General features: G+C 35.0%; 1 protein-coding gene across 1 annotated transcript in view; it reads left to right on the top strand.

Moving 5' to 3' along the window:
• Positions 1-12749, top strand: part of STXBP6 (syntaxin binding protein 6) — a 138564-nt gene extending 125815 nt beyond the window's left edge. Inside the window, exons 5-6 of the mRNA XM_067295585.1 lie at positions 5932-6089; positions 9397-12749. Of these exons, the coding sequence (XP_067151686.1) occupies positions 5932-6089; positions 9397-9420 (182 nt within the window). The 3' untranslated portion in view covers positions 9421-12749. The remainder of the gene's footprint in view (positions 1-5931; positions 6090-9396) is intronic.
• Positions 12750-16576: the final 3827 nt, after the last annotated feature.

The following is a 16576-nucleotide window of genomic DNA, read 5'->3' as shown; positions in this document are numbered from 1 at the left end:
CTCCTTTCCCTAGGAAGGCTATGGAGCAAATCCTTGTGGAAGTCATTTTCTAGATGCATAGAGAACAAGGACTTCAGGCAACACAGATTTACAAAAGGCAAATCGTGCCTGACCAGCTTGATTTGCCTTCCATGATGAAGTGACTGGCTCAGTGAACGAAGGGAGAGCAGCAGTTACTATTTTCCTTGACTTCAGCAAGTCATTCATCACTGTCTCCTGTAGCATCATTATAGCAAAGCTGGGAAAATATAGATTTGTTGGGTTGAAAACAAGGCAGGCAGAAAACTGCCTGTACTATCAGGCTCAAGTTGTCAGTCATTCAAAGTCCACATGGTAGCAAGTTTCCCATAGGATTCCTTTTAGGTCAGTACTGAGGCCCATACTATTTAACATCTTCAGGCTAAATGAAAATAGTCCCAGTCAAATCAACTGTGGTTGATTTAAGTGAAAATTTTAGTTCTATGTATGGCGTTTCTGAAGTGCATTAAGAATAGGTACATTATTTTTTTTAAATCACAGAAAGACTTGACCTGAAGTTACTATTTATCTTGAGTATTTTCCCAATGTTCACTTAACTTGCAAGTAAGGAATCTGGAATATGTGAACACAAGACCAAAATAATAACAGGCTGTTTTTTCCCTGTGTAATTTTCTTTGTAATTTAAGCAAATATTATATATATGCATAGGGAGTCTAATAAGGATCCCTGACATTAAGGATTAGAAAACTGCCATAACTAGGCAAAGAATTTAAAACTGGTCTGTTATGTAAGTCACAAAGATCATCATTAATATAAAATGAAAATCAAAAAGAAGGGTGGTTTACTTTCAGAAGTCTGTTCTGAAGCTACATTCTCACTGTTGCCTCTGCTTTAAGGAGAGAAGAGATAAACTGTCAAGTAATATTAAAAGCTAGCTGTGACTAGAAATACAGTCTTAAGGGCCCTTTCATTACTGTTTTTCAAGAAACCAAGAATTTATATTAGTCTCTCCCCTCTTAGTGCTTTTAATATTTGGCTTTCATCATCTTAAACTGTTTATACAGTAAGTGTTTTGAAGCAACTTAGGAGAAGAAATAATGCTATACTATATAGTTTCTTCCCTTTTTCAGAACATTTTCCCACTTTATAAAGCACCTCTATGATGCTTCCCTCTTTGCAAGGAAACGTTCATTCTTAATAGTTCTACACCTTCCTCTTCCCTCTAGAGTCCTTCAGCTTTTTATTGATGTTTTAATTGTGCAGTGCATTTGGTTCTGAAGTGACGAGAGGACAGACAGTGAACAAGGGACAAAATATAGTCAAGAAAAAAAGGCATTCTTTATGTTTGCAATCCCTGTTTCCAAACATCTATTGAACTTTTAGTGACACCAGTATATCTAGGTATGAATAGTATGTGTAGGCATGTAGAATACATGTTCTGTGATATAGATGGTCTTGTTAATCAATTTCAGCTGATTATCATTATGCTTTTAACCTTGTTTTATTCAGTGACACAAGTCCAGTTTTATGCAATTCAAGGGAAGCCATAAATATCTCCTTTAAAAAAATTTTTTTTGATGCGATAAACAGAACTTGTTAACTTTCATAGCTAATTGCATTCATTTACTTCTCAGAACAGCAGGGAGTTGCTAAATGCTATATTAATGTATACACAATTAAAAATTAAATGCCTGTGTTTACAAATCAGTCACTGTAAAGTCTTATCACTGATGTACAGATAAAGCCCTGGGTTGAACTGAAGTATTTTTGACATGGCTAATAGAGAATGTAATGAACCTTTTATGAATGTGTGTTAAAACAGATCTTTCAAACAAGCAACAATTATCTCTCTGGAGATCAATTAGTTTCTTTTTCTAATAGGCTTGTTCCCATGCTGATTTATGACAGTATCTGTATATTTTTCTGGTACTGTGTATGGTGTGTTAAGAATGTGCTTTTATCTTGTGTATGATAAATGACCTACAGCAATATCATCCAATTCATGGGCTGCAAGACCCACTGATGCAGCTTGTGATCATAAGAACCAAAAAGTTAAAAATGAGTCTGACAGGAGCTTTCTGCAAAGTATTATTACTTCAGTTTTGCTGTTCATTATCAAGCAAAACTTTAGGATCACTGGCATAAAGCATTCACCCAAAGGCTGCTGCTCTTTCACTATTTTTGTTCCTTTGGACTCTGATACATTGCACATTATTATACAGATCATTAGTTGAATTTTCTAAGGGGAAAGGGGAGTTTAATTCCAATAGCTTATATTTCACTACAACAAATTCAAAATAAAATGTCTAGGTTGCTGCTAAGCAGATTGGATTACCAAACTCTGTGGCTGTTGACTGATCTGGAAATGTGAATGTTAGTTTCCTCTGGGCAGACAACTTCAGATGATAAGACAAAAGTATCATAGAAAAAGCTGTAATAGCAACCAATTATTAAGCCACTTGCTTGGGTAATTTTGTTGGAAATAAATTACTAGTATGTTTCTATATATCACAAAATTAAACTAATGAAAGACATTGAACTAAGCTCACCATCCTTCTTGATTAGGTCAACTTCAGTCTGAAATAAAACAAAACATACACATTTTGCTGATACTAGCAATAATATCAACATAATACTTCAGGTTGAACTCAGTATAAATACATATTTCCCCCATATTATCTGGCAGTGTCTGCTCCACTTAGTGAATCAGCAAATACTGTTAGACAGAAAAAAGCTGTGTGCTTGCCCTTAATAGAGACTTGAAAAAACAATTTCATAAATGGACAGAATATGTAAACTATTTTCCTTTCTTGTTTGTTTGAAAGAGAAAAGTCTGTACTTCTAACTGCTGGGATCTGTTCTACAGAGCTACAGATATACCTGCCTCAGAAACTAGAGGCGTCTCCATATACCTTAAAATAAAAAAATAATAATAATAAGGCCAAACAAGTATGAGAGTCTTCCTGCACACAGTCCAGACCATAGGCATGCCAAATCTGAGAACAGAGGCCCTCGGAGGTGAGCATTTTGGGAACAATGCAAGTGCCCCCCTCCTCCTCCTCCTCCTCCTCAAAGCATCTCAGTTGTGAACATCAGCTGATCTGTATCCCCTATTCTGGTGATGTTTATCTCCTCTTGCACTTGTTACAAGGTCTCTTTTCTGCGAGACCTCTTTGAGATTATCAGTCTCTGAACCTGATAGATGAGAAGTCCTCAAATCCCTCAGACTCTTCATAGAGCCAAAAAAGGAAAATTAAAGGTGGTTGTCATGTGCCTTCAGTCTAAAATGAGTGGCTCTGAGCCATACTACCTTTCCAAAAAAAAAAATCAAAGATGGAAAACAGTCTTCCCAGACTCCAGGAAAGGGGCACTGACCATCACATTTCTTTTTGGTGTTTTTTTAACAGTTCAGTGCATGTCAGTTGATTGGCAAAGGTTAACATCTGAGTGGGTGTAGTTCAGGCAGTATTATTATTCAGTCACGGAAATAGCTTTGGAGATTTTGAATCATAATGGTTATCTCCTGAAGAACAACTTAAAACTTTGCAGGAAGAATGTCACATGATTTTTTTCATAGGAATGAAGATACATCTCCAATACATCTAGTACAGGTGAATGCACATACACTTGCAGGGATACTAGTATAAGGACCAGGCATAGCCATATCAGAAACTATCTATACAAGCTCTACAAACACAGATGAAATTCAATAGACTACTGAAACATGGGTTTGTGTTGCTTGTAGATTAGGATGGATTTTCTTGAATTTACTGACATAGCTATTTTGACAATTTTTAAACGTAGGCTGTTTATGAGAGTTTCTACATTTTGAGTTCCAATTCTGTTCTGAGCAAGCGCTGCTCTGTTTGCTAAAGTTCTAAGTTTGATATTAAAGGTTCATAATGGACCATGAGAATTTAGATTTAGAAAGTCTGAGAAATGTTCTGATGAGCAGAAAAGCTTAAATCCTTAAATAATATTTAAGTCATGAAGGTTCATCACGTATAAAGTTTTAAAGGTATGATAGCAGCAGCTGTCAATGAAAAACTAATACTGTCACTGCTAGTGGTTAAATCGAATAGTCTAATGCAGCAGAAGGGAAGAGGAAGCTCTGACGTCATGCATCGTTTCTACTTACAATCTCTTAAAACAAGTTCATTGGGGTCTTTTTTTAAATCTCAAAACAAATATAATCCTAGTGGAAAAAATTATTTTAAAAGTTTTTCTCCAAACTAGTCTCAGAATAGCAACTTTTGCAAGCCACTGTCTGTAGAAAACTCTAGCAGATCATACCTGGAGAGAATGTAATACTGTATTAGCTAAAAAGCAAAATAATTACTATCATTGTGCCAGACTTAAAGTCCATTCTTCTCTGCTGAAAATATTTATATGGAGAGTGTAACTCTTTGGCTACAAATTCTTAAGAATATCTTCATTCTGCTTTTTCCTATTGAAACTGACCCAAGGTCAGCAATCTGTCTTAGCTTCTTTTCCCCAATGCACTTTAAAACTTGGAAGATGAGGAGTTTTATAAAGCTCTCCAAATAATCTGCTTCTCTTGAGTTCAGTGGAATTTTGTCATTCTGGAAAAGCAACAGCAGAGTTAATCCAGTGTTGAAGCTTTTAAAAATCTCATCCTAGAAAACTAGCACAGAAAAATACAAAAGGTTAAAGCCTGTTGATCACACCATTAAAAAAAGGAAACAATTTCCTGTGGAGTATTGCCCAGTACATGTGTTTATAGGAAAAGCCCCCTGAACAAAAGCCAAAATAAGCTCCCAAGAAAAATCAGTGGAACTGGCTTTAAATAAGAAAATTATGAGCAAAATAATGATTGACTGAGAAAGGTGAAAGTAAGAAAATGTGCACTATTAGAAGTTATTTGACTGATTTTATTATCAGACTCCTCAGTGTCCTGAGAGCACTTGAAAAGATGAAGTTTCATTCCTACCTCAGCAAATTCCAGCTTACAGCTTTTCTTTTCTAAACACAGTCCCTCGTTCCATGCAACAATAAAATTCTGTAGATGTCCAACATCCTATACGTCCTACTAATATGAGAATTGTAACACTGTTGGTATCAATGAAATCAGGTAGTCTTTGCTTGGTATATCTTATTTTGACTCATCCTCTGTGAATTAATATATGTATGTTCTTGGGTCCCTTCCCCGCTCCCCACTGCCATAGTCTGATGCTAGTTGTGTTTTAGTTGAATAAAATTAGTAGATTTTTTTTTTTATCTTGAGTTCACACATGCATGAAAGTGTAGCTCCTACAATTGTGGCTTTGTTCCACAGGCTACTTGGAGCTAACTTCAGTTTCATTCTTCATTATTTGTTTGCTGTTTCCAAGGAAAGAAGTATTATCTGTAAATCCAGTCTGAATGGGTCTTTTGTTCCTGTTTTTCATTATGGACCCAGTAGCAAAACAGCCATTCAAATTAATGTTTGGTTTTTTTTTTTCTTTTTCTTAACCTGAGAATATGAAAAAGACATACTTTTTTTAGATTAACCATAAAAGCAGTAGGTCTGTATGTATTTTCATTTGTCTTTGCCTGTAAGAACAACAGATTTCTATTCATAAAGGAAGATTTGCAGTAGTGCTCGGCTGAGCTTCGTGTGTTGAACTAGTTTACACCTTTACCAGCATAATTCACTTAAAACATCTTTTTTTTTTTGTATATACTTCATATAAAGGCTCTATGCTAATACAGTGTATCCAGTGCTCCCTTATATTTCCTGAGTATTATGTTGCAATATGGTCCTTGTTTATAACCTGCTAACAGTATTGTTTAAGAGAGAAAACAGTAGGTCACTCCATTACTCAAAATGTAACTAGATAAACTGTCAGATAACACATTAACTTTAGAACATTATAAATCAAAATGATTGTTTTTAATACAAAGAATAATGTGTTTATTTGGAAGTTCTAGTAGTCTTTTCTGATGTTGCAGGTAATAGCATACTCCATTCAGCAGCAGACAGCGTGACGAGTGCAGTACAGAAGGCAAGTCAGGCTTTGAATGAGCGTGGTGAAAGGTTAGGTCGAGCCGAAGAAAAGACAGAGGAGCTGAAAAACAGTGCTCAGCAGTTTGCAGAAACTGCACACAAGGTAAGATTTTGGTGGGACAAGGTTCTCAGTAGGTCAAAGTGGTACCTTGCTTCATTGTAAAAGGTGTAAGCTCTAGAAAGAATTGCAGTCAGTCGCTGTTTACAGACAGCCTGCTCTCTTCCTAATAACTGTTTCCCATTTGCCTAATTTTTGGTTTATAACTTCTGATATATAACATCTCCTGTTCCTAGATTCGTTGCATTTCCACTTCAATTGGAAAGGTAGTAAAAAAGAAGGGTACTTACCTTTCTGTACCTTTCTGAAGCATATTTTCAAGTCCATCTTCTCAGTTCTGCTGTGGGAGAGGACTGAGGAAGAGACCTAGGACTGTAAGCAGTAGCAGTTGATAACCTCAAGTTGTCTTTTGCTATTGAGATGAAAAAAAATATGTGTATATGTGTGTACATATACACACACAAGCACAATGGTAAGACTCAATTTTGTAACTCTATTGTCTGTTTGGTGATGAAGTGGACGGTGGGAAGGATTACAAAACCATGTTACTATTCTGGAATCCTATTCCTTAATAAGTATGACTTTTTTCATGCTTCAGTTTAACACTGAAATTTAAAAGAATATATTTTCATTCTGTTTTAAGGAATAGCTACTTACCGCTACAGAGGTGGTTGCTATATGATCGGAAAGCTTATATCTTATAACACTACTCATACAAAGTAGAGAACAACTACTTCAGAGCGTAGATTTCTTAATATGTCAATTTTTGATCCATTTGTGTAATCTGGCTGTCTGGCTTGAGCTTCAGGTAGCCAAGAGGTTTATAACCCTACCTATGTCAATCAGAAGCACAAGATGCATTTAAGAAGTTGTTTTAGAATATTAGTGTGAAGAAAAAATATGAATGGAACTGATGACCAAGGAACATTTTATAGAAGCTTCAGAGATGTCTGCAGTCAAATATTGGATGCTTACTTGAAATTACAGTGCTGGAGGAGGTAGGGAAAAAAAGAATAATCTGTAATATCTAGACAGAGCAGCATATTGAGAGGACAATTTTATTTCATATTAAGTTAATAAACATACTTTTCTGTGTATTTAAAGAAAACACCTTGGTTATACTAGTAACAAAAATTCCTGGCAGTCTACTTTTCATCTCACTTTTATTGCCCTTTATTTTATTGCTTTCATATACTGAAACTTGAGGGTTTGAAGCTTGACTCAGACTGATGCAGTACTCTAGTGGTAAATGAGGACTTAATTGTGACATAATTTTGGAAATAAGAATAATTTACATTCCTCAAAATATTTTAAAGTATGTTTAAGATTGCAATGAATATACTGTATTCTATTTTATTTTCAGCCAAATCTATTTTGTGGGTTTCTTTTTAATATCAATTACATTTGAATCTCTTCTTGTTTGCAAGGCATTTAGTGTGCTAAATATTTTGTGTGAAGGTAGTACGTGTTGTGTGATATTGCATGACTCTGCATCTTTTTACCTCTGATGGTACTTCATCAGATTATTTGTCAAAATTAAATATAGTTTTATTTCAGACATGCAAAATTTGTAGTGGAGCTTATGGAAAAGTCTGCATAGTCTGGAATGCTTGCATTTTAAGCTTTTTTCCAACAATACTTTAAGGGCAGGTATGTGCAAGATGTGTATGTGGGTTCCTGACATGCTTAGAAATTCAAAATTGGTTTATGATTCATTTTCAAGTTAGTGGACTTTATTAACATTGAATCAATTTACATTGAAATGCAGTCTTACGGCTAGTCAGGCCTCAGCTACACTTGTTGCATTTCTGTTGCAGTGTAAATGTGGGAGAAAAAATAGCAATAACTATATATCTTTTATCTTAACAGGAACCATTCTTACTGTTATTTTTCCTTTCAATTCAAACTGCAATACAGGATTTCCTGAAATGAATGCAAGTGTGTGTTGTTCCCACTACATATGTGCATACCCAGCTAATTGAAAAGAAATGAAAAAATTTCTATGTCAGGTGGTCAGTGTAATTTCTGTTTCGGCAGCAAATCCCATGAGCAGGTTTGTGCACCCCCATGTCAGCCTGGTTGTAGCTGTACTCAGTGCATAGTTTTTTCCTTTTAAATCTCACACTCTGCAATTTTTATGTAAAATTCAATTGTAATTGTCTTTCTTTTCCAAATATATGCATTTTTTAATAAATTACATGGAACCCCAACCCACCCCACTCCGCAAAAGCATATTAGAAACATTTTACTCTGATTGGCATCAAGTTTAGGGCACTTTTACCCCGATCTAATCTACAGCTGATATGAAAATGATTGTGTGTTTTCTCTCCCTGCAAATTCATATACCCTGTGTCACTGGATAGATACCCTAAAATTCAATGTAGGTTATCCCGTTAGAACTTAAAGTAGTGTAGGTGTTGAGAATGTTGTTCCTGATCTCCCTATAACAGAACTCCCTGGGAAATATTTTTGTGTGAAAAAAGAGACTGTGGCTTCACTGTGGAAGGCAAAGCTGAATTCCAATGTGTGATTAACTCAGAAAGTTTTCTTTCGAGCCCACTACTGAATAAAATTGCAGAAATGCTTTTGCAGCAAAAAAAAATTTATATCAATAATAATATTAAAATATTTAAAATTATTTACTATTACTTTTGCTACATCAAATCCAAAAGCCTCCTCTCCTGGGAGAAGAGATCAGACCATACGTCATATAAAGGGCTGCAGTTTTATACAATGTTCCATGTATTTGTATCCTACTGATAAAAAGCACTAGATATAGTTCAGTCACATTCATCTATTTGGCACGGTGCTAGCTAATGCTTAACTAAGGAATACGACAATTTGGGGGAGTGATTAATATCTAATTAGTATTACTCTAATTAGTAGCAAGAATGTATGGTTTCTGGCACCATTTTTGCTATTCTTAGTATTCCTGCCTGGGGCTTCCTTAAAGTATGCAGTTCTCACTTGCTGCAGTAAGGCTATTTTGGATGGCAAAAGTTAGTAAAAGAAAGAAATTGGGGCCTGGACCTTGATGAATAAAAGGCTACAGTATAACTAATAGGAAGAAAATGAGGATGGGGAACATAAGATGAAAAAAAAGAACACTTCTGTGTTAGTTATTGCCAATGACTATACTTCAGATGCTTTCAATATATATTATTGCTTTCAATATATATTATTACGAGCAAAGGGAAATTCTTCGCAGATTTATGTTCAAAGAAGTTCTGGATTTCAGGCACCTTTTAGAGAATTCAGTTTACAGAACTCTTCTGATCCAGACTAGACATGTTAGCTTGGCTTAGCTATAGTTAAATGTGATATATTTTTAGTTTTTTTTTTTCTTTTTCAGCTTGCCATGAAGCACAAATGTTGAGATGCTGCCCAAAATCAAAATCTTCCTGAGAGGAACTGAAAAGCTAGGTTCAGCAATTTTTACAGGAGAATCCAGACTGCCACAAGCTTTTTCCTTCCAGTTCAGTGGAGATAAGTTTTTTCAGTTTCTGTGCCAGAAAAATATTGTATTTTCTACCTGCTTGATTTATTTTTTGTTCTTTTTTTGTAAGATTGCTACACAATCCTGCAGTAGTACTTCCAACCTGTATTTCAGTTATTACAGGAGTTAAAACAAACAGGGAAAGTGGACCAAATGATAAGCTGATCAGTATTAAACTAGGAATAATCTTTCCCTCATACTCTTTCCTGATATTGTACAGGAAAATATTTAACTGGCTGTGGAGATGTGTGTGGAAATAAAATGCAAAGAAAGGTTAAAGGTTTCATCTTCTGTAGCCTTAGCAGAATGTGAATGTTGGAATTAAACACCTGAGGTCATAACTATAGTGGAGAATAGACTGCTTTGTTGGGAGACGGAAAACTGTATTTCTTCTTCCCAATGTAGGAACTTTTGCACGTGCCATTACCAGCACTCAGAAATGGATATCTGAATTACATAGGGGAATCTATTACTGTGCTGCATTCTATCTTCCAGATGGATTATTTGAATTGTATAATGAAACCTAGAGAATGCATGCCTAAGGTCTCAAAGTTCTGAGAAAAATATGATTTTTACATTTGTGTGCACATAGTTGTGCCTCGAACTCAATCTAGAATTTAGCAATCTGGTAAAAAAATAACATTTCATTTTCTTTTTACCTGTGATTCTCTGCTTAAAGGCCCATACAAATGAAAATGCACCATTTTGAGTCATCTGTTTTGCATAAATTCTACAGTAAGATTTTTTGAGGAAGAATTCAGAAATTTATCTGGTTAAAATGACTTGACTTTTGTGTTGGCTAGTCCTCTGATTTTTAAAATAGAGGCTTTGAAAAAGCATGTCTTGGTACATTAGAATCATAACTTATAGTTTGGGTCTCAGTTTTCAATATATATTATCACTGGAAGAGTGGCTGCCTACTGATGTTTCTCTTACAAAAATAAGTTGGTTACTCTTCCATGACACCTGTATTCTTAACATTTATTAAGATGTTCTTATTTACTTCTAGAATTAAAAAAAAAAAAAAAGCAGGGATGTTGCACTTTTTTTTTTTTTTTTTTAAACCAGTAAGCTAAAACAAATTCTGGCAGAAATTTCAGCCTTCATCTTTCAGAGATATGTGCTCTTTAAAATCAATGCACTTCAGAATTTTCTGTCCTCATCTAACCGAAGAGCCAGAGAGCTGGCATTATCTGAATGTACTGTAGTTTTCATTTCATTGTAGAATAAGATTTTTGCATTATTAATGACACTTTAAACAGTCAAAAATCCTCAGAGCAGTGCTTGGAATAGAGATTAAAGCTTTTGTAGTAACTGAGAATATTTTAGTTACTGCAAGCTGAAGTAACTGAAAATCTCTCTTGGAAATACCCATATTGTAAGAAGATGCTTGGCTTTAGGAAAACAATCAAACTAAATACATCAACTATTTCAAAGTGGTGCATTCAAATTTTGCATTTTTTTTTTTCTTTAACTTAAACTATTTTATATCAAGCTTTTTTTCTAATTTCACATTGGGATTGAGAGCAAGAGGGAAATTTGTCATCTATGTAGTACCAAACAATCATTTCACGGTCACCTCTAACAATTACTGCAACCTGCACTACAACTGAAAAGGAATTTGGCCAGCTACAATTTACAAGTGGGAACAGTGTCTTTTAAGATGGGAGTTCTGAACACTTAGTTGAGCTACTTACAATTAATAATTGCTTGTCCTGGAAATGTCAGTAGCTTTCTGAGAACAATTGTAATGAATGTGGATATGTCTGCAAATTAACAAGTAAAATAGTCTCTTATTAGAAATTAAATTTCTGCTAGAGACAAAATGTTAGACTTTTTTTTTTTAAATAGCTGCGTTACAATTCAGTCAAGTGTATTTTTGACCACATAGCTGTCTTCTGTCATTGACTTCTCTACTCTAAGTAGTTTTTAGCTATATTCTTGGTGATTCTGCTGCTAAACTAACCTAAATGTTTCTGCTGAGAGAAAGAACAACCTTTGAACTGCTGCCATCTAGCTGGTCCTCTAAGCTTGACAATAATTTAGAAGAAATATCTAAACTCCAGATCAGGTAAACCTGGAAAGAATTAGTTGTCTAAATTCAGATAAAAAGACATAGATTTTTGGATGTTTACATGTTTTAATATCAGCTGGACAGGTCCAGTTCACAGTTGCACTGCTAAGTTCCAAATCTTTTGTGGATTGAACTGTTCTAAGACATTGTGTTAGTCCCATTGACAGTTTTGCCACATTGGTTTTGTATATCTTCCTGTTTGAGTTTAATGTATTACATATCATAACTCAGGACTTCTTTTCAGCCATCAAAAGCCAATTGCTACAGGACTTTTGAGTAAAGTAGTGATATGGATGAAGAAAAAAGAGTTTACTTGTGTTTTTATTTTGTTCTTGCTATTCATTAAACTACAAGATTTGGTGTTTTCTAGAAAATTTTCAAAGATGTGTACTAACATCTGTCCAAAGGTAAATCTTCTAGCATTGCAATTTCCTCCTGGAACTTAGCTCATAGTGTATACAACATAGTATTATTAGATATCCATGTACATAACATACATGTACATAATTCAGGTTATGTTTCATATTAAAGAATGTATTTGTAAATTGTAACAAGATCAATAGTTTCCTTATCTTTTTAAAGTTCTGCAAAGAATAAAAAAATGCATTATTAGACTTGAGACTACTGTACTGCAAAATATGTCTTAAAAGGCTACTTTTGTGTCTAGCAAAAGTTGTGCATTATGTGAAATATTAACAAACATGCTCTCTAAAAAGTGATTTTAAAGGTAGGTAGGTTTTGCTATAATATGCCAGAATTGTAATACTTGCTGATATCTGTTGTAACAAATTCCTTAGAAGTTCTCAAAGATGTAGAAATAATTTTGTGCCATTCTGGAAAAAAAAGTGGGACCTGCTCTGTTGAGTCTTACTGGAAACCCTGATTTTGTCATTAAATACTTTAACTGTGAAATAAATAAAACTGTCCTTGGATTATTTTCAAAACATAGAGTTTGTCAATAACATTTGTCTATTTCACCCTCGCAAAATTCAATAAAAATTAGTTTCCACTGGAATGATGAAGATTTCCTCTAGAAAGAATACAGTGCAGTATTTAAAAAAGAAATAATGGAAACTACTTTGAAGGATTTCATGTCAAAGAAGATTTTGGACGATGGCTAGTACAGGTTTAAGTTGTCTTCCTTTCTAAAGGATGTACTGTTCAGAAAATTCTGTGTTAATTTGCTTTTGATTTGCTATAAAATGCTTATTCTCTAATTATTGTTTTCTTCTGGTCATCTAATTTTATTGGTAGATTTTTGTAGAAGAGAAAGCAATTCTAATTGATTTATGGGAATAAAACTATAAAGGCTGAATTCTTACATTTTACACACAGAGAGGCAATTTCATAGATTTAAATGAGGCCACATATGGAAGAATCATATTGATCAAGATGAATAAATATCTGAGAACTAATCCTGCAATCTCTGTTTTCAGGCTTAAATTCTGTCCCTAAGATCCTCATCTGAAAAATGCCCTGTTGACAAATATTGTGAAATGATTAAGTTATTTTAGTTATTTTGTAAATTTTGCTAGAACGCATGTTATTAATCTGATGTTGAATACATGCCCAATTCCAAAACTGTATAAAGCTTCTATTAAAACAAACAAACAACAAAAAAACAACAAAAAAAACCCTGATGAATACTCAGTGCTTGATCAGAGCAGCATTTTGATATAATTGGATAGTACATAACAAGGCTATGTTAATTTGGCTTACATAAAGCAATTTATTTCCATCCTTATTGTACATTTATCCTATAAGAATGGAAAAAGAAAATGTCTGGTTCATTTTCTGAGCTTTTTTAAAATCTAATTTATCATATTGATATTTTGTCCGGCTCTCATGATTTTCACAAAAAATCATCAGCCTAATGAAATGCTGTTCTGCTGCTGCATATAATTTATGATAAAGCAGGTCAGGTTTTGTTATTTTTGTCATGGACCAGGCTCAAGCATGAATGCCTAATGTTTCCATATATAGGATTTTTTGAAAAAAAATTAAAAGGTATGCTAGTGTGTTGAATATTTTGGAGACTGTTATTGCTGTCAAACTCCTGAATGCACGATATTTGACTGAGAAAATTGAACCAAGATGCTACTTGCCTTCAGCTGCTATTTACTGTATCTATGAAGAGATGCACTGTTTAAAAGGAGTGAGCAGAGCAATAGGCCTATCAGATAGTCATTAAGACTTACATCCTCTCAGGTTTAAATCATCTTAATTTTTGTCAAAATTAGTCTTTCATGGGAGTGTTCAGCTGCCAGTGGGCTAACGAGATGAACTTGTATAAACGCTAGTTTTTCCAATGATTCTGAAAACTCAGCATCTGTCTCAGCACATAAGCTCAGGAATTTATTTTATTCATCATCTGGAAGTACTGTATGGTCTGAAATGATTGAAGTGTATTATTTTTTAATTTGATTATTATTTCTTTTTTATCTGCTGTTATCTCATGCAATCTTGCAAATTTTGGCAGCTGTTTTGTAGCTAGCTTGGGAAGGGATTGGCTACAGATTACAGGCACAAAAAGTGATTTGCTGCCTATTTTCACAATGACTGAACAACTCCAAACTGAGTGCAAAGGTACCATTTCATGGAGGGGTAGTATGGTAGATCTACAATGTTATGGCCAAGTATTCTACTTTATTGTTGTAAAGGGTAGTGTTAGCTAGGAAATTTGGATGGCTTTAGAAGTTAAAGAGGTGGCATCTAACCAAATTCTAACTGATATTTTAAACAATTTCACAGATCTCTGTGAATGATAGCTAAAAGAGTAGGTTTTGCAGAGGAACTAAAAATATGTAGCCCAAGTCTGCATTGTGTTGGAATTCTGTTGCTGCTAAAGATGTGAGAAGGAAGAGTTCTCTTCTATCGTAAGTTTTCTCTTTTGAATCAAATAAGAAGTAAATATGAGAAAAATAAACTAGAAAATTTTGAAAATGTTTCATACTATACTGAAATGGGAGTCTTTTCCATAAGCAACTAAAATTAATCAACATGCTGTTTTCCAGACAAATCAATGAGTAAGGGTTTTTTACTATTTTGGAAAGTAGAGATGCAGTAAAGCTCCCTATGGATTAGCATGATCAGAAAATTAGGATTTCCACAAAACATCTGTTTACCCATGCAAAGCATTAAAACGTTAATGAGAATCTCTTTTCAAAGCTCTAACTAGTTTTATTAAACACAATATCTGTTAACCTTTAAGATAGCTGTAAGATTCTTGGTGCTCTAGGTATGGCTGGCACTCTGATAAGACATTTAGCTTTGATAATACATTGTTCCACTCATTTGGAGTTCTCTCTTGGAATTTGGAACAATTCTCTCTTAAGAGAGAATTTAGTTCAGTTTGAAACATCCCAATATTACTCTTAGAGATAAGAAGCAATCTGCATGCTGCAGGTCAGAAGCACCTAATTCTGAGGCGGTGGGCAGAATGAGGGAAGGCACAAGGGTTGGAGGCTTCTGCATCTCTACTTGAGCAAGTCAGAAAAGATGATAAAGTGACTGCCAAGTGAGCTCTGTGTGATGACGCGGCTCTCAGGAAAGACAGCAGCAGTGGTGGAGCACTTGCCATTAGTATTTTCTCACAACTGTTTTGAGAACCAGCTGCAATTTTAACAGCCAGTTCTAGCAAACTGTGTTCAGGATGGTCCTGAGGTGTTTTAAACTTATGTATACAGAAATGAGTACCCTTACTTTTATCTTACCTGTTCATTTCTATTGTCTTCCTGTGTGCAGTTCTTCAACATTTCAGACAAGCCAAAAACAGGTCTGTTAAAAGTCATAACACTCTCAGACTGCATGACAGGTACTATTCTTCACTGAGACCATGAACAATTTCAGAGCTGCCAGTGTCTGACTGAAATAATAGCTGTACGTACAGGATCATTTGTAAGACACATAGCTGAGACAGGTACTGTTCATCTCCCAGGAGCACTTTCATAATTCTTAGCATCCCTTCATGGGGAGAGCATCACTGACTATTAGATATTGCTAATTACCAAAAACCTGAGCTTCATAGGATTCCTTCCTCTGTCTTTGTGTGACACAGTAACTGCAAGATTATGTATGCTTCTCTTGATACCCCTGACTTAATCTTTCCTAATTCCCACTTCTGTAGTCTTTCATACTGAATATCAAGATTCTCTCTTCTTACCTCACTTGCAAAACCCTCATCCGAAGGGATGGCTCCACAGCTAAACTGTCATTCTTTATAAGACCATCGTGAAGTATGGTCTTTAGCCCCCTCCTCCTAATCCGTGGATTTTTGAACAGCTCCTGTTGTGTGCTTTGACTACAATTTGTCACTGTTTTTAGGATGTTGATGGAGACATACTGTTATGTACTGCAGGAGTGCACATTTCACATCACAAGGGTGAAGTGCAGTGAAGATTGTTCAGAATGCTTGAAGGGAGTTAGGAACACAAGATTTAATAAGTCAGAGAAGCTCATCGTGCTAAACACCCCCACCCTTAAGTATTTCTTCCTTATTTTGCTGAGTATGTAAAAATGCAAGGTATTTATCTTCCATGTAGTATCTCCCACCCTTCTGTAACAAGAATTCAAAGAGAAATATCAGCTTTACTTCATACAGGTATAAAGTGAGGCAATAGAAGTCTCATCACTACTATTTTTATTTTACAAGCACCACAAGACGCTGTCAGCTTTCAGGTTAAAAGCAATAGTATCAAACAAAACACAGGGAAAGAACTCAGTTTAAATTATTTAGGGGAATGCTGTGTGCGTGTGCCTTTTGGCGCAGGCTTTAGCAGCTGTGAGGACGAAAATGGCTGCTCTCTTGCACTGCAGCAGAGCTCTCCAATTCTGTGGTTTCGTGCAAGGAACAAAAGCATCTGTGTTTCAGAGCCACACAGACCGCATGGTCAGTGCTTTCATTAAACTGCCCTTCTGAGTGTAATTCAAGGAAAAGAATGTAAATCACAGGAAAGCTTCAGA

The sequence above is a fragment of the Apteryx mantelli genome, chromosome 4 (assembly GCF_036417845.1).
Source record: "Apteryx mantelli isolate bAptMan1 chromosome 4, bAptMan1.hap1, whole genome shotgun sequence".
Classification (NCBI taxonomy): domain Eukaryota; kingdom Metazoa; phylum Chordata; class Aves; order Apterygiformes; family Apterygidae; genus Apteryx; species Apteryx mantelli.
The sequence above is the reverse complement of the archived record's forward strand: the minus strand, read 5'-3'. Positions and strand labels throughout refer to the sequence as shown.